A 23,267-nucleotide genomic window follows, 5' to 3' on the forward strand; every position below is an offset into this window, starting at 1 on the left:
TGAGGTAACTAATAACTGTGAACGATAACTCGAGTACAAGGTTCCGTAACTTTTGATGTTTATGACAAGAACGTTAAGGCGAAACGACAAAAAAAAACTAAGTGCTATTATGCTTTTAAATAGCAAAAAAAAACACAACCTTCTAAAAAATAATGTAAAAATAGAGGCTTTGTTACAAGGCTGGACTAACATGAATGCATAATAGTTACACGCGTGCATATTGATCTGCAATTAATAATTGATTGGGGCTGGCATTCAAAAATCAAAAGCATTTGCTTGTGTTCGACAGGCATGTATCTGCCTTTGGGCTGCGTCGCATGGGGCAAAATAGGTAAATTGGGAAAGCTGAATAGCTTGGTGCACTACACACGTAAGTCCACGCATAGTCCTTTTCGAGTATTTTCCTTCCCACATTGCAATCGTTCAACAGGCTGCTTATATTCTCATTTGGCGAGCGACAGGCGACACCTACCAATTTTCGTCTCCTTTATTGAGAGCATCGCAACATCGGTTTACCTGACCTCTCATTTCACATCTGGCGACGACGGTCGGTTTGGATTCAGGCTCAGGCAGTCCAATGCAACTGCTTACATATGCTTATATGCCGACTATAACGGCCCCACATACAATAATGTAGGCTTACGATCAGGGATGCGGAGCCCTGGAAATTTCAGACGGCTTCGACTCCGGCTCCGGCTCCGGAGAAAAAAATCGGCTCCGGCTCCGGCTCCGGGTGAAATGTCATGGCGGCTCCGGCTCCGGCTCCGGCTCCGAGTAAAATGGTCCGGCTCCGGCGGCTCCGACTCCGGCTCCGGCTCCAGTACTCAGTACATCCTCTATACAATTAAATACGGGTGGAAGAAAAAAGGCGAAGGGTTGCTTCTGTAAGGATTGAATTGCCTTGGATTGCTTCTGTTCACGTTGCTTCTGTATTTGCATAACAAGGCTATTTTGAATACCACATGTTTTACTGCCTTGTACTGTCAAACCGAACTAGGTCAATATTTTTTTTTCCTCTTCAAAAAAGGAGCCGGAGTCGCCGCCTTTTTTGACGGCTCCGGCTCCGGCTCCGGGCTATATTGTTTCACGGCTCCGGCTCCGGGCAAAATATGCCGGCTCCGGTGGCTCCGGCTCCAGCTCCGGCTACGGCTCCGCACCCCTGCTTACGATCGCTTAGCAGCGGATAGCTAGCGGCGGCCACGCTGGCAGCTCGGCGGCACAGCCTATCATTCAGGCGCTAACGTCCCGGCGGTACAGCATACATTCAGGCGCTGACACTAGTGCCATCTACTGAGCGCGCCTATAACCCTACCTACTGTTGTCAACAGGACTGCGGAGTCGATGGATTTTTCCTGACCCGGACTCCGGCTTCCAAAAACAGACTCCGACTCCGACTCCTGGCACTATCGACTCTGACCGACTCCGACTCTGCAGCCTTGGCAGCTCTGCGGAGTCGGTGGACTTTCAGTGACTTAGACTCCGGCTCACCAAATCGACTCCCGTTACAACTGTCGACTCCGACTTTTCGACTACGATTCCACAGCCCTGGTTGGAAGCGCACTATTCTGGCCATCCTATTACCAAGAGATTGGCCGGTCTCTACACCCGTTCCGTTTGAGGCCAACAATTAGGCATTTTGTTGGATCTAGGTATTATTTCGTGCTAAGATATTGTATTAAAAGGACAAAATATATATTGCAGCTGGCCTGTTGCAATATGCCATCAAAAAAGAGCACACTGTTCAGCACACTGTTCAGTTAAACACAGTCATATTACTACTTCAATATTACTGGTTATATACGCCGATTAATGCACGACCAATGACTATCGTACAACTATAATTGCGCTCCATTTTCAGCGCTCTTATCCATATCGTACGTTAGAATGTTGTTATCTCACTTCCAAGACATCACAGTGAGTCGGCATCAAACGACCAATCTGCCAGACAGACAGCCTCTCGCTCCCTGACATGTATGGGTAGGTACACTTCCATATCAGGCAATATTCAAGCTGGCACCTCAGACATTATCCCATTTACGCCCTTCGTTGCGTTTTCGCAACGCAAGCAAGCGTCGACGTGATCGAAGCTTGAGAAGTGTGTAAAAGAGACTAACCGATGAGACAAGTTTCAGCGTGTGTAGCATGGTTGTGCGCATGATGCTACGCAGTTACAAGTCTGTGCGGCCGGTAAGTTCCTGCCTAGAGCTCCCAGAGGGAAGTCAAAGGTTTTGTGAGTGATGACGTCACGAAAACCAAGATAAGTAGGCTAAGTACTTAATAATATCGTAATGAAAATTGTGTAAACATATTCTGCAGAGTCCCTACAATAGCGTAGATATGCATTTTGTTAAGAAATAATGCTACAAAAAGGGTTTGTGACTATTTTCAAATATGACTACGGTTGCGTTGCGGGAACGCAACGAAGGGCACATCGGAAAGACAGCGGTGTTGCGAAAACGCAACGATGGGCACATTGGCAGGGTAGCGGAAGTATGAATATCAACAATAGACTTCACTCGTGCTACGCTGTGGGTTCTCTCTTTCTCTCCCCCATCTTCCTCCTTCTCCTCCTCGTTCCCCAACCCTCTCCCTCCCTCTCCCTCTCTCTCTCCCTCTCTCTCTCTCTCTCTCTCTCTCTCTCTCTCTCTCTCTATCTCTCTCTTTCTCTCTTTCTTTCTCTCTCTCTCATTTTGTAGCCAGAGGCTGTAGCGGCGGAACATCTTCAATTAAGGGGGGGGGGGGGCACTGCCGACTTTTGGTCCCATTCTTTCCATTTCCATTTCCATGCAACGCCTATAGGGATAATGTTAAAATGGCAAAATGAAGGGGGCACGGTGCCCCGGTGCCCCCTCCCCCCCCCGCTCCGCCGCCTATGCCATGAGGGACGTGTATAGGTATGTTTAGTGCAAGGTGCGTTCGCACGTAAAATGTTGCGACACATTTCATATTTGCGTGTCGGGTCGCGGCCGGCCGGCCGCGGACCATTTTCAGAAGTGGCGGGCAGACCGTGCGTCGAGTACTTGCTTTCTCGCGTGGCGGTACTGGAGTTCACTAGCATTGTTTAAAATATTTTCATTTGCCATGAACTTGAAATTATACACTGTAATTAACGATCATTTGTCAATTATTACAAGTTCTTCAAAGTACTTCCTTGAAAGCAAATGATTTCATTTCACTCAAGAGTTGTCTTGTCCACCACTATAACCGCCACCCAGCCGCCATCCATTGGAAGAGATAGGCTCTGCGGCACAAAGTGTCGTTTTAAACTGGACTGGGAACTAATGTGTGATGACATTTCGAGCTAAATTTATGCTCATTGTGTACCTAGAAGCATTGGGAACAACGCTCTGACTGTACATTTTTAGATTTTTGCCTCTAAATGAAAATATTTACAATCAAGTACTTTGCGAGCACAGTTTAGAAGCTCCCGTAATGCTAAAGTCCTATCTCCTACAAGTATGTAAATACTGCTCTAGGGAACCAACAGTTCGCATCGTACTAGCTTTAAATTATATCCATATTGTTCCCAGTACTTTGCGGAACACTGTGGTGAGTGTACATTTTTCGTTTTTTGCTTTACAAGCGTAAAATTCGTCTGGTTTTACACCACTTCATTCGCCTCCATAGCCCGGTAACGGCGCCGCGCGGCCCGGCCGGCCAGCGCCCGCTGTAGTTCCAAACACTGCCCGATAGATGGCAGGCGCAGAAGTGGTCCCAGCCGTCCCGGTACGGCTGGTTCAAACAGCCACAAACACTCCTTTCTTTTTCTCTCGCAGATTATCGGCCTCGGGCTGTTCGTTCACTAAGCAATGCGTTCCCATGCATCTGAAAATCGCATGGTAGGCACCAAACGGTCGGCATCAAACGGTCGGCGATGCTAACGGAGCTGAGAGATAATTAGGTCCTTTGGAAATTGGATCTACTATGTACATTGTGCATATGTAATGAATAACGGGGATGTATTCTTGTATCGCAGGCGACAGATGGGCATCGCTATTCTCTGGATAGAATCTGCTGACTACCAACATTTACGTTAGAAAAGATAACTGAGGGTCGGCAAATAGTGGGATAGGCCCCCTCTGGGGGTAGCTGAGCCCATCGGCAGGGGTAATGAGGGCGGACCTGGGAAAATAATAATTGTTAGGATTCATAACTTGCATAGATTCATAAGCTGCTTGATGTGGAGTATACGCTTGTTTTCTTACTTTGATAGGCTTTTTATCTAATCAGACCATTTTTAGAGCTAGCAGGATTATTGGAATTAGGGGAGACATTTGTCTGACCGGACACGGTTAATCGTAGACTGGAGACTGAGCCCAGCCAGTGGGCAGGCCACCCATGACCCACCCTCTTCCCCCCTCCCAAGCACTCGCTGCACCCGGCTACAGGCGCGCTCCTATGTGAGCTGCCCGATTGCGATATATGTGTTACAGTTAGTATGCGAAATCCGTTAGTTTGCAACGCAACTAGTTTCGTTGCAAACTACCTGACCGGCCAGGTAGTTTGCAACGAAACTAGTTCCGTTGCAAACTAACTGACCGTCCAGTTAGTTTGCAAACTAACTAGTTAGGATGCAAACTACCTAGTTACTGAATATCGTAGAAGAATAACCTTATGCTCACTATCTTTAAACAATCCAAAAATTAGCCTAAAATCAATGAATATATTTCGGAAACGTTCCTTCTTCAGTTCAAAAAGTTAACTATACAAGCCACAGAAATGTACAAATAATTGAACGTCACAAAAGCGCCGAATTCACTGATCCCACCAACGAATATTAGTCACATTCTCGTGCCATATAAGTAGAACGGCCTCTTTTAATCAACGCAAGACTAAAATAACAGGTATACATAAGGTAGCGTAACCAAATACAACTGTATGAGATCACTTGTGACCTAACGAATAACTATGCTAGTCATCTTAGAAACACACAATATAATTACAACTAACATGCAAGGTGTACACAACCAACTACTCAATAGATCGATTGTCTAGCCAACAAACTAGCCATTCATCCAATTGTTCAATCATTCAATCATTCAATCACGATTGAACAATTGGATGAATGGCTAGTTTGTTGGCTAGACAATCGATCTATTGAGTAGTTGGTTGTGTACACCTTGCATGTTAGTTGTAATTATATTGTGTGTTTCTAAGATGACTAGCATAGTTATTCGTTAGGTCACAAGTGATCTCATACAGTTGTATTTGGTTACGCTACCTTATGTATACCTGTTATTTTAGTCTTGCGTTGATTAAAAGAGGCCGTTCTACTTATATGGCACGAGAATGTGACTAATATTCGTTGGTGGGATCAGTGAATTCGGCGCTTTTGTGACGTTCAATTATTTGTACATTTCTGTGGCTTGTATAGTTAACTTTTTGAACTGAAGAAGGAACGTTTCCGAAATATATTCATTGATTTTAGGCTAATTTTTGGATTGTTTAAAGATAGTGAGCATAAGGTTATTCTTCTACGATATTCAATAATGCTGCTCATTTTAGTACTTCGCCATCTTATTCTACCTAGTTACTTTGCAACGGAACTAGGTGTGTTGCAACGGAACTAGTTGTAATGCGAAATTGACGAGGCAGTGGCTCTATTTGTCGTTTATATTCATCTTTTATGTAAATTTTAGCAACGGTTGTTAAAACAAAGCTGTGTTTTTCTAACGGGTGACACTAGACATACGTGTAGGACGGGTGGTCACATTTATGGATGAAATTGAAACAGTTTCGACTACATAATGTGACGATCATTGGCGGATCCAGAGGAGGGGCAGTTCCGGGGGGCATTTTACGATTTTGATTTTTTTAGACACCCACTAACACCAGTCACCACCGCCGCCGCACAGAACAGAACTGAACTGTATTGTACCACATTGTCCCGTGATCCGGGGTAAGCGTGCGATCAAGAATCTGTCTCACCGGCCGACTCCTACTGCGACTTGCCTAGCCAGGTGACCTAGCAGTGCCGGGTCATTCGGTAACAGCCAATGATCAAAGGGCAGGTTGCGTCACAGACTGATCGGTTGTGGAGGTAGGAGCTCGTCAGTGACTCGGTTCTGGAATATTCCGAAATCGGCAGCAGGACCTTTACTTTCCGCTTATCCCGCGCCCCACTGGGGTCTGTATATAACACGCCCTACTGGGGGGGGGGGGGGGGGGGGGGCTATTCATAGACCCCCTCCTTACTCCGAAACTACTAGGCCGATCGTCAATATTCAAACGGCATCTGATAGCCCCGGAAAAACTGTCGATCGAAAACAAATCTCATTGACCTCGAGGTCACCGATATCGTCACAGGTCAGGTCAAAGTAAAAATTATCGATATTTGGCTTGTTCACCTTTTGGGCTCTGGCTGCCGTCTCACAAGTCAGATCAGGCTGATGTTTGGTTTACACACTCGTGAACAGATGCTTTAGATACTCTGAGGGTACCAAACTTGTACTTTGATTTTCAGGTCAGGGTCAGGAGGACATCATAGGTCACGGAAATCTTGACATAAGTCGGTCACGTGACACATGTTTTATGGTCCATTTAGGCCATAGATTTCGAATTCGGTGTCGCCTGTGTCAGTTGAGGCCATTTTCATCTGAATATAGCTGAGGTCAGGTCACTTTCAGGTCAAAAAAAGGTCAAATTTTTAAAGTTGAAATTTTTCAACAAAAAATATGTCTATCGGATACAGTTTGAGCTCAGAAACACGATGGTGCTGTTTATATTGGTGTACGATGTCAAATTGGTACAGAAAAATTGATTTGAAAATTTCAAATTGGGAAATTTTTGCTATAATGCGTATAACTTGGCCATTTTTGAAGATATCTGGCTAAAACTTGCTAGAGTAAGTCATAAGCATGTGTTCTATCATATTTATTCCGTTTTTTTTTCGAAAAGTCCAAAAGTTTTTGAAAAAAGATAAAACTACAAATTTTGAACTTTAATATTTTGAAAATTTTGAAAATCGAACATGACGTCACTCTGACGTCATTTCCGGCCGACCTATGAAAGACACGAAGTTCAAATTTTGACACAAGGTGTCAAATTGATGCAGCCGAAGGTACCTACTGAAAGTTTGGCGGCAATACGTCAAGCGGTTTAGAAGTTATTGCAGAAAAATGGGAGGGAGGGGCTATGAATAGCCCCCCCTCCAGTGGGGTGCGGGTTATGCCTACACATTTATGGTGATCACTGGCGATTCCAGAAAGATGGTCTTAAACGTTGCGGGAGACATAATCCCAAAAATGTTTTCCAAAAACCTTTCGGATTTTGATTCCAATCCTTACACACGGCTGTGCAATCTAAAACAAGTATTTGATTATAAAAGTTGTTCAGTTTTCGTTTCGTTCTCAAAATAAGTAAATATTTGTCGCTTTCGGGCGCTGCGTGGATGGCGGAGCGATTTTGGGCGCCACCCCCTCTGGATCCGCCAGTGATCGTAACGTTATGTAGTCGAATCCGGTTAATTCACTGTTTCTATCCTAAATGTGACCACCCGTCTTATGTCTAGTGTCACCCGTTAGAAAAACACAACTTTGTTTTAACAACCGTTGCTAAAATGTACATAAAAGTTGAATATAACCGACAAATAGAGCCACTGCCTCGTCGATTTCGCATTACAACTAGTTCCGTTGCAACACACCTAGTTCCGTTGCAAAGTAACTAGGTAGTTTGCATCCTAACTAGTTAGTTTGCAAACTAACTGGACGGTCAGTTAGTTTGCAACGGAACTAGTTTCGTTGCAAACTACCTGGCCGGTCAGGTAGTTTGCAACGAAACTAGTTGCGTTGCAAACTAACGGATTTCACATACTAACTGTAACATATGTACGTTGCCGGTCCAGCCCGGAACAGGGGGTTGAGGCGTGGAGGAGGATTAAACTATCCTGAAGATGGAAAGGACGGATTGACGTCGAATCACCATTCTGTCCTGGCATTGTCTCGAGAAAGAGGTTATACGTGAAGGTCGCTGAGAGTGGGGCCATGAAAATTTTGGATTAGGTGTAAACATGATAAACTGGGAGTCGATTTGTTGTGATGCGCTATAACGCCTTACGCGGGCAGGGCTGAAAAAAGTGTTTCGGTGGTTGTCGTCCGAAGGAAAACGGGCTTATTTGGTTGTCGGCTAAAGATGTCTAACCCGCGCCCCGCTGAGGGTCCTTGATTTCCATGCCCTGCTGGGGGGGGGGGGGGGTACAACACCCCGCTCTTTTAACTCTGATCCTGGGTCAAGCAGTGTTAAGCAGTAAACGGCATTCGAAAGAACGTCCAAAATAAGGATGAAAATATGTCATTCATTTGTTAGATCAAGTCAAAGGTCAGGTCACCAGATGCCATTAAATGAAAAATATTGCCTTTTTCAACTTTTTTCTTCGAAACACCGGCCCACAACTCGGGAACCAATTATAGAGCTACGGCGCCGCGGAAAAGATTCGATAGCCCTTTTGACCCGCCTTTCAGTGACTCTTCGACGGTGCCACTGGTCGACTTCCACTCACCTTTCAACAAAACGTGCTCAAGTTAGGTCGTGCAGACGCCACGGACCCTGCGTGCGAATACATTCTAATTCCTCTCCTTCTTGATAGCGCAGGGCGCTCAGCTGTCAAGCTCAACCCTTGCCCGCACATGGGGGGGGGGTGGTTGCCACCCCCCCCCCCCAGGCAGTCTTTCTGCTCTGCACTCAACATTTTTAGAGCTAGAAGGCTGATTTTTCGTATAGCTGCTCGTCTATCCTTTCTTGATGTCCACTGAAAATTTCAAGTTTCTGTAATTTTTGGTTTCGGAGATATGACCTTGTTTTTCAGGTCATGTCATGACCCAAATGGCCAATTCTCAACATCTTGCGTTTGCCATGGGCCTTGTGAGCTTTTGACACCCTGATTTCGGCCTTTTTTGCCAGTCTTACCTCCCACCTATCATGGAACATGTTGTTCGACGATGTACAGGGGTCAAGGTCAGGGTCAAGGTCAACCTAGGTCATCTAAGATAATTGCGTTTTAGGCAAGCTGAATTTACTTTTTGTGAAGTTTTTTGACTGCATTTTAGTAAAAGCTTCTCAGATCATGATTTCATGTGATATGGACCCAAAAACAATCGGTGCACACATCAGTATACACACAGACACACACAGACATACAAACACGTATAATTGACCTTGACCTTACTTGACCTGAAATGACCTCAGCAGCAAAATTCTGGTCGGATAGTGTGAGAAAGAGGTTCTAGCTGGCTTGGCACCAGAAAACAGCATCGTCATCGGTATTTGATAAGCAGCGCACTTGATATCCAACGGAGACCCAAAACAGCAACATTTTTTAGTTTGACCTGACCTGGAAGGTCAATGACTGACCTGAGAAGGTAAAACTGGGTATCATTGGATTCGTCTTTTCCCGAAGAATCTTTTTGGTCTTTACTGCTAAGCTCTATCTCCAACAGGAACGAAATGGCGCGGGGGGGGGGGTGTGTGTGGCAACCACCCCCCCCCCCCATGTGCGTTCTAGGATGGCAAAATGGCATGTGCGGGCGAGGGTCAAATGTCCGACGATCCCTATTCCTCGACCTCGGAAGTCCCGAGACACCATATCCTCGTGGGCATGACATGGCGTGCCCTCCCCGCATCAAAATATTACCGGCACTGGCGCGGTCCCGCCGCGGACCTACCCCCAGGCGCCGCCGGGGGTGGGTATGACGTCACAAAAGGAGCCCCGGCGGATTGGAGGGGACGCTAACTGACCGCCGGCCGGGGGCGGCGCTGAAGGGTGCGGGCAGGGGCCGGCCGAGTCCTGGAAGGTACTAGATTTGCCAGACACGTGTTGCCAGTGGACAACCACGGCGACCACTTGGTATGTCATTGGTCGCCTTTATGAGGGTCGCCGGTCGGCCGTCCGAACGATGGTCGAACGACGCAGTATATACTAGATAACTACGGGGAGTTGGAATATGTCTGTAGCTACCAGGAAATTTTCCACTGGCGGATGCCGCCGCGTAGGGTGGTAACGGACTCGAGAACTGCGAGTCGATTTGATGGGGAGGGACAGAGAATGGTTTGCGTGGGAGAGGCGATTGGGTTGGGTGGGCAGATACGAATGGATTGCGCGCTTCTAACCGCACTAAGCGGGAGGTCTAAATCAGTTCAGGCGCTGCGCGTGGTCGCCATAAGATCGTCTTCTCGGTTGTCGTCGACAACGACAAAACGATACAATTTTTCACCCCTGTACGCGGGTAATTTGTTAGAGCCAGATCGGTCCCTCTTTTCTTTTTGCTGGGAGTGGGTACGACTAACCTGCAATGGAATTTAACTTTTCTCCTAGGAGGGTGGTTAACAATGATTGCGGATATACGCGCATACGTGAGGCACTGGTTTACTCCCAATCCTCCGTTTAATTGTATTCAGTGTGGGGTCTGATAGGTGGGGGTAATGGCTCTGTCTAGCTTCCAAAAGAAAGCATCACCCTGGATACGTGTCGACCGCAACTTTAAATGAACAGCAATGGACAACGTAAATGGTTGATAATGACCGTGTTGCCATCTCCCCGTTCGCGAATCATGAAGTTATGCTTCCTCACTGAGGCTCTTAGGCGGGTTATAAAGCATGACGGATGTGGGTTCCGCATTTTCAAGCAATAGTTGTCAACAGTTGATTGATGTTTTGTCAAAACATATTAGCATATACGGCAGTTCAGTGTACTTTATGTCCGTCTGATGTGCCCGTCGTTGCGTTTTCGCAACGCTGATGGAGCCCGGTGTGCCCTTCGTTGCGATTTCGCAACGCATGTTTTTTACGTTTTTCTCGAAAAACTTTTGCTGCAGGCGAAAATTATTTTCGATTCCATGCAAGGCCCTGGTAGGAGCATAACATATTTTGATTTCGTCGATTTTCATGATGGTCAATATTCCTGGGCATAAATGGGTTATAGAGGATCATCTCCTCGGATGATGTGGGTAAAGGCCGCCCCACAATGGAACTCGCATGCTGATGCGGGATGCGAGTTTGCGGGTTTTGAGTTTGCGGGCATAATGCTAATTCATAGAGTGATAAGACCGCTTCCTTATGGTAACTTTAGCAGTGAAGCCGGTACACCTCCTGAAACTTACATATAGTCGCAATACCAGCGCAACGAACCAAACTTCGACTCCAACGAAAAACCCGCAAACCTCGCAGAACTCGCAGACCTCGCAGCGAGGAAAATCGAAAGTTGACTCAAAATCAACTTTTGGAATGCGATGCAAGGTCGCTCGCAAGCTAAAAACATGCAGACTCGCTTGTTAGTTGGAAGTGTGGCTCACTCAGCATAGATTGTATTATTTAATTTTGAAAAACCCCGAAAACAAAAAACCCGCAACCCGCATGCGAGGTCCAGTGTGGGGCGGCCTTAAAAATGAGTCACACACGTGCCGTACAGTGTGATCGTAGCTGATGTGCCTAGTACCTACTATATATCTACTCCTTTTACATTCTGGACTGTAAAAAAGCGCTGGCAAAGTGTAGAAAGTCGCATTTCGATTTTGATGTTTTCTCAATTTCTTGCTCCTTCCTACCTCCAATCAACAATCGTGATCTCCTCCCTCACCTCATCATCTTTCATTCAATTCGTCCATCGATCTGTATCGAATCCACTGCCACTGTCATCATTCCTTCAAAGGCACTCCTCAAATCTCACTCTTCCTCACTTGAGGAGCCCGAGCTTCCGGATCCCGAGCAATAGCCGCCAAAGCCGTGCCCGAAGCCGAAGCCGTGCCCGATGCCGTGCGTTGCCTTCTTGAGGACGTAGGCGCTGCCCAGCCCGGCCGCTAGTGGTACACCGTACTTGGCTAGCTTGGACTTCTTATCCTTCTTGTGAGGCTTGCCGTACTGTGGGGAGGAAGGGAGATAGAGAGAGAGAGAGAGAGAGAGAGAGAGAGAGAGAGAGAGAGAGAGAGAGAGAGAGAGAGAGAGAGAGAGAGAGAGAGAGAGAGAGAGAAAGAGAAAGAGAAAGAGAAAGAGAAATATAGAGAGAGAGGGAGAGGGAGAGGGAGAGAGAGGGAGGGAAAGAGAGAGAGAGAGAGAGAGAGAGCGAGAGAGAAAGAGAAAGAGAAAGAGAAAGAAAAAGAGAAATATAGAGAGAGAGGGAGAGGGAGAGGGAGAGAGAGGGAGAGAGAGAGAGAGAGAGAGAGAGAGAGAGAGAGAGAGAGAGAGAGAGAGAGAGAGAGAAAGAGAAAGAAAAAGAAAAAGAGAAATATAGAGAAAGAGGGAGAGGGAGAGGGAGAGAGAGAGGGAGAGAGGGAGAGAGGGAGAGAGGGAGAGAGAGAGAGAGAGAGAGAGAGAGAGAGAGAGAGAGCGAGAGCGAGAGAGAGAGAGAGAGAGAGAGAGAGAGAGAGAGAGAGAGAGAGAGAGAGAGAGAGAGAGAGAGAGAGAGAGAGAGAGAGAGAGAGAGAGAGAGAGAGAGAGAGAGAGAGAGAGAGGAGAGAGAGCATGCCCCTGTTATCTATAGCTCGGGTAAAAGTGGGGGGGGGGATAGCCCTACATACTGCAGGCTGCAGCCAGCCGTGTGACCTGACGACACTACACACAGAAAGGTCGCAATGCGCAAGTTTTTAGACAATTCCTATACCTTTTATTTTATCCGTTTAGCTATCACAAACATCAATAGCTCTTAAACACCTAAATCGTTTAACTGAGCCCCTAATTACGCAAATGAGGTATAAGTCTTTTTAAGTCTTTTCTTTGGAGAATGTCATTTCTGAACTTGTGACCTGGATAACGACCCCGGATTTAGAGCTGTTGTCAATATATGCGGGAGACATGCAATGGCATGGGCTACGCCGAAAACTTAAGAACCGTGAAAACGCCCCACCTCTTCCCTCCACCACAAGACGCGGGTTAAGCCAACTAGTCGAGGCAAATTGGACAGGCGTTCTAGACAGGCAATCCATTAAAGTTCCGAGTCTCCGGCTAACCTCGTAACCACTAACCGTCAGCCAAGAAGCGCACTAGTTTTAGCAGGTTAGAGTGATTTGGTAATTTGCTGATATGTGCAGAGCCGAGGGAGACCATCTTGGACCGTATTGCAGGCACTTGCACACGTCATTTACCAAGGTCCATATGGACTTGCCGCAAAATGGACACTACCGTGGAGAGATTTAGCAGCTAACTGTTCCATGGTCGAGCAAATTTCAGCTAATCAACTTAGCGCCAATATGAATTATGACCCATTGAAACAGAGTCTGATCATGTAAATCAATGCCAGTGATGCTCATGGTTGTGTAAAATAACCGTTTGAAGAGCCCAATTGGTGCTCGAATAGTCCCGACGCTATAGCTCATGGACTGTCATGGATGACCATGGGTCGTGGTACGAACCTTGGTACGAACTACGAATGTTACGGGTGATGGTCCGGGTGGTTTACCAATGCTTTGCTTCAGCAAGTACCGACTAACGACACTGTTGGTGGAGCAGCACTGGTCAACGGGCGATGCCACACACAAGGTGATTAGATCGTAAGATACGTTTACATACGGGAGAGATAAAGGCTGGGAATAGCTCTCTCAAAATAACTAGGAGGCAATATTTGGAACAAGAGCAGGCAAGATTTGGAAAACAAAGAACTTACTAATCCACACTGGGGACGAGAGAAAGAACGACAGCACACAGACAACTGCAGATCTGACACGAAACGACTAAAGCAAACGCACAGCATGATGAAGGACTCAGTTTGATAGAGATGCAAACCTATAAGACAGACACTAGTCGGATTTACCGTAGACAGTCCGAACTCCGAAAAGCAGGGAAAAGATCCACAGCAAACGACACATCATAGGGCAAAAAGAACCAGCCCTTGTGCAAACATACGGCCCATACAGGAATAGGTATAAAAACTCGGCTTTGTATAGCAGAGCCCAAGACATCGACAAGCATTCAGCAGGTGTTACTGATCACCTGAACATGACTGAACATGGCAGGCATCTCTCGGGGTCAGATGTGTGTGCCGAGAAAATGACGTGGTACTGCTCAGCAGCACTTGGCAATTTCGACAGAGATTGTGCAGACTCCAGAGCTCAGCTGGCTCGCACCCATGTATAAAACATAAAAAAGTGACTACTGTCGTTGAGGCTGACTCACATGTTATTATAGTTATTACGTCACTATAAATGTGAAATAGAGCATTGCTAAACAGTTTAAAAACGAAGCACGGAGTCTCGAATTGCTAAAATACTGAACATCCGTGGAGCCTAAATTGAAAACGGATGTAGAAACCGTAGCATCAATTCCCAAAAGTGTTATAAATTGCAGTGCCTAAGAGCCCGGGAGATGCCAAGTATCGTTCGAATGACCATTATCTTGATGGAAATCGCAGTCAGAGGCCTGACGCACAACAGATAAACGGACAAAGAGACACAAATAAAACAATCCAAACTTCATATATTGTCGCAGTGGAGCCACTATTACCCATCAAACTAGCAAAATATACATATATAGTAACATTTAATTCACACCGTATGACTGCTAGTAAACACGTCACATAGACTGATTCAAAGTTTTTAACCACTTTCGCGTGAACAGATGGCCATTTGCCGTTCAACTGGTTTGGCCGACCTAGAATTCAGCCAGACACCGGACGAATTCACTTACGACTAGGCTAACGTGCAAAAATCGTGCATAAGTCGGGATTGCTGTTCCGACAGAGGCGATGGGCTAACAGTGTTGCTTAGCTTCCATGCGTCTCAAACCCGGCAAAACAAGCAAGGTAAATTATTACAAAAAAGCTGGCGCACATGGCTTGGATGATGTAGTCGTAGCTGGGGTTACGAATCACAATGTTTTACAAAATGGCATCAAACTACTCAGTCTCAAATATGTTGTCATCCAAAGCAAGTGAGCAGTGGGCCCGAGGCGTACGTCATAACCCAGAAGACCTTTATTCCGGTGGCGAAATATACGGGGAACCCAGCGAGGCTGAAGCGGCTGTGATTATATAGGGGTTAATTGTCGTATTGGTGAGTGACTTGTTAACTGTTACCGCCATCCCTGCTGCGCTGGCCACAAGCACATGGCGATGATTCGGTCTCACGAGGGGTGAACGATCCAGCTTGGCCAAATCTGCCCCTGCCAATTCCACATACACCATCGGCTGAATACACTGCGTCAGCGCCGTCTATCGAAACACAGACAGCGCCCTCATCCATCTGCCGCAGCGCCCTCCGTTCGTGCTCGCCAGTTCGTCACCCTTTCCTGCACATCACTCCTCCTCGCTAGACGAGCTGCTGGAGCTGCTGGAGCCGTGGTGGAAGCCGTGCCCGAAGCCGTGGCCGACCTTACTCAGCATATAGGCGCCGCCCGCGCCGGCAGCCAACGGCACGCCGTACTTGGCCAGCTTGGACTTTTTGTCCTTCTTGTTCTTTTTGTGGTAGCCCTCGGTGCCGTACTGCAGAGGACACGCGGCGTTGTTACAGGGTTATATGGCCTCCGGGGAAGGCCAATCAGCGGCGGTATTAGCTCTCGATCAGTGTCAGCGCATACCCGCCACCAGTGAGTAGTCGACAGAGACCGCAAACATTCTGAGCTACGGGCAATGCTAAAAGCCAAAATTCAAGCGGTAAATGACAATTTCTTTATGTTTACGCTTTTTAATCATGACATATCGGAGGTTAGCCACGTTTTAGCATGTCGATGTTACTGTTGAGATGAATCAATTGTGTTAGTGACAATATTTGTAAGGCAGTCTCACCACCAATCGCCCTTTCCTTCTCAAACCGAAATACATCGGTGTCACTCTTCCAAACACGCGCAGACAAATCACGAAGCCCATGGGACGCATCAGTTCTGATTTCAGAGGATGTGGAAAGGAATGTGATGTGACTCAACAGGACGCACAGGGTCTTGAGCCGTCTTGAGCCGTCATTGGCTTCTAATCAGGGATGATAATAGCGGACCAGGGATCAAGGTTCGATGAGCGTTGATTAATCAAAATGAGGATCAAGGACTACAGAACAGACCATTTACCGCTGATGGCCGGGATCAGCTGTGGATCAGATCAAGGACCGATGACCATGGAATGGAGACCGCAGACCCAGACCGACCGGCCACTGGTCTGAGCAAGGGGCTGCTGCCAGAAACATTGCTTTACTAATAGTGATAGCTGCCAGTACTTACCGCGCCGTAGCCGGGCGCTCCAGCCGCGTAGCTCGCTGGTGGGTATCCTCCTGATGGGTATCCTCCGGACGGGTAGCCTCCGCTCGACTGAAAGGCCAACGGCGGGGTCAGTGTGAGGTCACGGCCGGCGTAGGTCAGAAGGGTGGCTGACGAGCAGGACAGGACTGACAGGACTGAGAAGGCCTGATGAGGATGACAGGACTGACAGAACTGAGTGGGACTGAGCAGGACAGATTGGACTGAACGGGACTGACAGGACCGGGCAGGACTGGGCACGACTGACAAGCTGCGCACGTCCGTCAGTGGTCGTTAATACTGCATCAGCGGACAGGGCCGAATGATAGGACACGCGCCGCACCGAGTTACATTGTGCCTGGCAAGTGGAGATGACACAGCATGACCCAAAACAGTGACACAACAACGTACACAACTGGGACAAAAGACGCTAAAACAGGCGGCCGGACAGGGACCACTGCATCAGCATGACGTGATTAAGCTGACGAAACGGACCACACAAATGCACGACAACCTAACACATACCTTCATCAAAACCAACCATGAAAGCCAGGTCCAACATGCAAATTAAATAACACCCCTTCGAGCAAGTTATAAACCCATCACAACACAATGCTTTACCTTCGGTATTCTGCCGTCCTCAGTGCATTAAAAAACTTCTCAAACCCGTCCGTAATGTCACAATAATAAATCTAGAACAAGCCAAAAATACTACCTATCAGAAAACCGAGTCAGGGAATCAAACTGGATAGGCATCATTGTGCGATTTACACGTTACTTTTATATCCCTTTCTCTGCTTACCATCTTCGCCTAATTTGGCCGAATCTATAGTCCTAGCCATGCGTGTCAGCCCACTCTACACCTAGCGCCTGGCACGAACAGGGCGGCAGACTCGAGACCTCACCCACCTTCATACCGGGCAGCATGGAGGCGGCCTTGCCGAGGCCGAGGCCGCCGAGCACGCCGGCCGCTGCACCAGACGCCTTCCCGAGCAGGCCTCCGCTGCCGCTGCCGCCGCCGCCCTGTCCGGCGTCCGCCCAGTCAGCGCAGCCGCCGCCGCCGCCCGGGAACCGCCCGCCCGCCCCGACCAACCGGCCCGGGACCGTCCGACAGACAGCTACATCAGCAGTCGTTAGCACCGTGCACAGGCAAGCGTGATAGCGTAAGACAAGAAGCAGGATGGTGAGGAAGGCGATAAAGCCGATTTAGGCATGGTGACGCCAAGGTCTGGTGAGGTTGGACCAGCGCAGGTTAGCTGGAGGTAAGATGAGGGAATGAGGAGTCAGATGGGGACGCCGGTTCAGGCAGGACACTGGTGGGATTAAGTGAGAAGTAGTTAGTGCCAAGGCGAGTGTGTGAGAGCGTGGCAAGCCAGGTGAGACTGCAGAACACCGCGTTCATGCTGCCAGCTACCAAGACTGCGCCTGGTGCGGGGGGCTGGCAACTGCATGCCCCAGCAATCGGTCAGTCACGCGCTGTGCGTCGGAGAAGGCAGTGTTCAGCTCACTGTCACGCAGCGTAGCAACGGAAAGGTTGCATTGGCTGCATTCGCAAAGGCAGTGAGTGAGTCTGTTACTGCCAAAAAAGCATGCAGCAGTGCCGCTGGCCCTTTCCATGATTGCTTGAGCGTAATGCTTGATTGCAGTGATGAGGATCAGCTTTAATCATGTTTTATAATCAGGTATCCGTTATAAAGTCTAGGAAGCGAAAATTACGTTTATTTTTCATCTACGAAAGAAGCATAAATAAACCGGAAGCAGTCTAGCGCCAACAGGCATTAGCATTGCTCAGAATCAAAACATATGCGTAATTCTATGTAAGCTTTTCAGCGAAGCCCGCGACTGCGACGGGGTCAGGTCCTCTCCAATACAAGTGCAATCGAACTGATTATTACTCTTAACAGTATAGCAATACGTCTAAACGCCTAAGACGACACATAGACCGATTCGACTGTTCTACCAAATACACACAAATTACGTTATTTTAAGTACAAAATATGGTTCGGCAGATTGGCATGTAAGTTGGGTTAAGCGTGTTAGCTTACTACGGTTTTAAACATTAGACCATTAGACGCACAAGATATCCGCACAATAGGGAGCACAGAGCACACGGCACGTCGTATTGAAGATAAGTGGAGTATGCCATGAAATTATTTACCTCAACCATTAGTGGAAAGGCCGTTATCCCTAAGCATTGGACAGTGGTGAACAGTCAGTTGAATGGAACCGTGTTACTGTGAATTACAGCTTTAGTATGTATGTATCTAACGATTATCGACCTTTAACAACGTGTATATGCCTATGGAAGTACTATGTACAAGGGGCGCAGTCGATGTTGTACACCAGTCGTGTAAACTCTTCCATGAGTTAGATGCCCATTATACTTTATCTGCATCATGAAACGCTGATTTCTCGTCAACAAAAAGAACGGCAGGGCAGACAAAACCAAAACCATGCCCCAAAGCCCACAAAACCAACACAGAATGGCAGTGTAGGTGAACGAGACAAAACACATCACATGCAGGCAAGGCAATCAACCAAAACAAATCAAAGGCATGCACGGATCACATATTGACGTCTACAACCAAATTCAAAATGCAGACAAAGATTGATACTAAATCCCAGCCGACGCCTGGGGCGTGGCACGTCCAAAGCAGAGCAGCCAACTACTGTAACGTAACGAGTGAGAGCTGCGCACCCTCTCCCCCTCCCCCTCTCTCCCGGCAGGCCGGCCGGCGGCCCTGGGCGCGGCTAGAAGCTTACGTGGGGCGGATAGGGGCCCGGGCCGGCGGCCGAGTAGGGCGGCGGCGGACCGTAGCCCCCGGGCGGAGCGCCGTATGGGCTGGGCGGCGCGCCGTACGGACTGGGCTGCGCGCCGTAACCGCCCGGCGGGGCGCCGTACGGCTGCTGCTGGCCGCCGTACGGCGGCTGCTGCTGGCCGCCGTAGCCCGGGGTCGGCGAGGGCATGAAGCCGCCGGCGGGCGCGCCGCCCTCGAAGCCCAGCAGAGAGACGTAGACGTCTCCGTCCATGGTCAGATAGGTGGCGTTCTGCGGCGACATGCGGTGACGGAACTCGCAGAAGTGCTGGCCGTTCACGGCAATCTGACGGAGGAGGGTGAATGTCACGGCGACGGAAGACGGTGATAAACCACACTCTCCCAAAAACGGTCGGCAAAATCCACGAGCAAAACAAAGGCACGGCAGTGCAGCTCCCGACCAAACAGAAGCTCAAGTCTGCCTTAACAGTGAACACCCAACCGTTCCTAAAACAAAGCACCTCCTCATTCACCACAAATGTGACCTAGTGTAAAACTCGCTCTAAGATATCGTTATTACCCATCAGTACATATCTAGTCGTCCGATCCATTCATCGGCCCCCACACCAAACCTCCACCTTCCAACCGTCCCCATTCGCTGCGTTACACACACCTTATACTCCGACTGCTCGCAGAGAATCAGCATCTCGAAGTTGACGCCGCGCTGCAGTGGCATGAAGTTGGGCTGGCGCTCCTCGTCTCCCCAGCTCTGATAGATGAGCGAGTTGCGCACAATGCAGTTCTCGTCAAAGCGCGCGTTTATGTGCAGGGCGATGTCGTCCCGGGGGTTCACGTTCGGGCCCACCTGCAGGTTGATGGCGAACCTGCCGTGTCGCAGGTCAGAGGTCAGATGTCAGAGGTTAGATACAGTTGTAACAGTGGAGAGTCATGTGCCAATAATAAACTGCTGCACCGTCACCGGCATCCAGTCGTAGTTAAACGTTTCTTCAATTTTACCGGTCACTTCGACATGTGATGGCTTAATATCGGCCCGTCTTGGACTTAGGATAACAGCTAACAGTTTAAAGATATTGTCACTGATCGATCAGACATGGTGCCAGGAGCATAGTTACAATGGACCCCTAAAATATAGAGTACAAGTGTGTCCAGTGAACATCACATTATAAACCAAAGACATGCGTGATGCTGATGCTAACTGAGATGCTGAAGAGCCTGGGCTGGCCCAATGATGGCCAGCAGTGACCACTGCCCCCAAAAGGTAACCTGCACCACATCAGAGGTGCCTCCCCCGACTTCTGGCCGCTCACCTAGACGCGTTGGGTTGTGGGCACGCCTGGATGCGGATCATACGGCCGGGCGTCAGCGGCCCGCCCGGGATCGGCTCAGAGTAGGGCATCCTCTGTGGGGAGGCAGACAAAGTGTCACATTCACAGAGGGACCGGTTGTCAGACAGTGACACAGATACATTTACAGCAGTGCTGGGGCCGTTAGGGCGGCAGGGCCCCAGTATGCACCAACTCATTAGCACTTTTGCACACTAACAAGATATCAAATGGATTACACATACGACATTTCTTAAACTGACTTTAAAAATTTTACTACCATATTCACACTCAATTCCAAAAACAGACCATTCATTCAGCTGAAATCAAATGTCAATAAAGCCCCAGCCACCATCGCCATTTATTGAGCAGGATCCTCACCGGATTGTACACAGGTGCAGCCATTTTGGTGTTTAAGGTGGCAGACTGCAGATGCTTCTGGAAACACTCAGGATATTTTCTTATAACTGTTGGAAGGTAACTACTGCAATCTCCTGAAAGAAAAAAGTTTGAGGTTATAAGCAAGCTTCTTTCAGAGGGTTACCTACATCATCCTTTGGCTATGTCTAGATACTTCACAGTCACACACATTAAAAAGTTTCTTACGTTTATTTCAGTTAGCCATATTATGGTGCAGGAGCAATACAAGTTCACATATCATCAACATGTCATCAATAAACAGAGGTTCTACAAGCTGTACGTAGACCGATCTTTACTGTGAAGCATGGCAATTTTGTGAGATCTTGTCAGTGCAGAGGCATTCAGCCAGTGCAAGGTGTGCTGTAGAGTGTAGATTGTGATGCAGATGCAGATTGGAGTGGTGTGGGCCCCAGCATAAAACAATGACAAACTGCTGTGAGGCAGCATCTTAGACCAAGACCATGACATACAGGAGACACAAGTCACAACTGGATCACTTGACTTTTTTATTGCAGTTCTTCACATAAAAAAGGAATGGTTATTACCAAAAATTGCATTTTTGGTAATAACCATTCCTTATCCCTAACCAACCTCACTGTAAATCTCTCTTGAAAGTATTGTGGATCAGTGCATCATATAGAGCAAGCCAAACCGAAGGGAGGCTGCTAAAATTGGGTCACCAAACCCATTGAGTCCCAACTGAGTCCCCCAGATCAACTGGTTCAGTGACTCTCACTTTGAGCAGCCTTCCTTCAGTTGGGTGTAATGGATATTGGATCCTACACACTGATGCATGCCGCATGGTACTTTCAAGATGAAGAGACTGCTAACTGAGCCTATACAACCCTTACATCATTTTCTTGAATTACAATGCACCAAACAGCAGCTCACTGCTCAGTACCACTGTAGAGCATACTGGTGTGGTATCAAGTACCTAGGTGCAGCCTGGGTGCAGGCACTGCTTCATGCAACATCCACAAATCAAAGTTGGAAGTCAGCACTCCACCATACACTACCTCATCTTCTGTGCCAGCATATTCTGCCCAGATTCCTAGGCATTACATTTTGGTAGAGAGGTTCATAGGGTCTAGGTAACATTCTGGAATACAAATCATGTGTTGAAAAGTCTTTGCGTGAAATTTCCACACTAGTGAATCCCTCATGATACTGGCCATTCTGGCAGGCCCATTTCAATTTAGCGGGATCTCACGGGATTATTTGTGTTTCACACTGCCCAAACGGCTGTTTTCTTGAGGAATTCCTCAGCATTGATATTCCACATGAAAAAGGCCTGTCCGAAATCCAAATGCACGCAAAACCACGAAAGCTACGAGTAGGCCTTGCTGGAAGGATAGCAATAAATCGGTCAAGCAATCGATATATCACTTGACTAATCGATTAAATCGGTCGAGCAAGGTCAATAAATCAAAAAGTCGAGCAATGGCTCGACTTTTCGCCTTTCCCACGTTACAGTACCGTTCGAGGCAGGATATAAAAGCACCTATAATCATGTAATGCACAAATAAATGATTGACCACACTTCACTTCTTGTATTAACTTTTAAGTTCTTTTCTTACCTTATTTCCTTCCTCTAAAATGTTCTAAACACGAACCAACACCCCTTTGGATTCGCTAGTTGTGATTGCGAAATGTCCACAGGGGAGCACTGCCGCTTTTAATAAACATGCCTGCCGCTTCAATCCTATTGGCCGTAGTGTCTAACGGTGGCGGCCATATTGCGCAGACCAAGAACCGGCCGCCGCCTGTGTTGAGGAATAGGGAATTCGGGACCTCGATTTACGTTTGCGGCCGCCGCATCCGTTACGTTCAAGTTACGTAGATACGGAACCCGGCATCTTACGCAGAATTGAGTGGGGAACACGATCGTATCTTCAGAATTCCTAAAATTCACTCGCCGGACCTACATTTGCCCCGGCCGAGGGGGTTGATTGAACCCACCTCGCTAATGCGCCGCTAGCTAATTTAACTAGAATTAAGCGGTAAAGTGGTCGTATGCGGCAAAGTACAATTCAGAGTGACTGGTAGGAACCCGCTGTAAAGGTCTCAGGTCAACCGGTGACCTCTGAGGTCAGGTCAAGTGATCTAAGGCAAGGATTCGGTTTTTGGTAAATAACTTCGCCAAAAATGGCCGTAGAGTCGCGATTTTGGCATCATCGTGTTCAGCTAGCTCAGTCGCATTGAATGATATACTTTTTGTTCGGGTCAGGTCATTTTAGGGTGTTGACCTCAGGTCAAGGTCAGGTCAGCACCCCCAGGTCACGAAGTTGGTCGAAAGAGGTCATGTCGCATACCATTCGATTCGGCAGGTCTTCCTGAGTCCATTGGTGGCTTTTCCGACTCGCTAGCTCAATTTGATCGGGAATTATTGAAGAAAAATTGCGACCCTTGTGACGTCACAAATGACGTCACGCAAGGGCAACAATGTAAATATGAAGCATAGAACCTTGCAAGGAGTGCATGAAATCATGATTCTATATGCTTGAGATAGTTTCAGATCATTCTCGGCGCCAAAATAGCAATTTTCATATTTCCCCATTGACTTATAAGGGTTTAACGTATTAGTTCCTTACATCTAAGAATTTTT

At 47.7% G+C, this 23,267-nt stretch overlaps 1 protein-coding gene across 4 annotated transcripts; it reads right to left on the reverse strand.

Annotated features, from left to right (window-relative positions):
* Positions 1-11,558: 11,558 nt before the first annotated feature.
* On the reverse strand, positions 11,559-22,333 carry LOC122380631 (galectin-4-like). 4 transcript variants are annotated; one of them, XM_043363962.1, is made up of 8 exons: positions 22,240-22,333; positions 20,624-20,736; positions 20,228-20,319; positions 19,573-19,783; positions 18,907-19,245; positions 17,053-17,166; positions 16,129-16,215; positions 11,559-11,850 (listed from the first exon to the last, which is right to left on the reverse strand). In XM_043363962.1, the coding sequence occupies exons 2-8, from the start codon at positions 20,645-20,647 to the stop codon at positions 11,656-11,658; spliced, it is 1,062 nt and encodes a 353-aa protein (XP_043219897.1). In that variant the 5' UTR covers positions 20,648-20,736; positions 22,240-22,333; the 3' UTR covers positions 11,559-11,655. The 4 variants fall into 4 exon arrangements, with proteins under 4 accessions (XP_043219897.1, XP_043219900.1, XP_043219898.1 ...); XM_043363963.1 differs by lacking the exon at positions 11,559-11,850 and adding an exon at positions 14,378-15,400; XM_043363965.1 differs by lacking the exon at positions 17,053-17,166 and having other exon boundaries at positions 11,651-11,850; positions 22,240-22,320.
* Positions 22,334-23,267: the final 934 nt, after the last annotated feature.

The sequence above is a fragment of the Amphibalanus amphitrite genome, unplaced genomic scaffold (assembly GCF_019059575.1).
Source record: "Amphibalanus amphitrite isolate SeventyFive unplaced genomic scaffold, NRLGWU_Aamphi_draft 000102F_arrow, whole genome shotgun sequence".
Classification (NCBI taxonomy): Eukaryota; Metazoa; Arthropoda; class Thecostraca; order Balanomorpha; family Balanidae; genus Amphibalanus; species Amphibalanus amphitrite.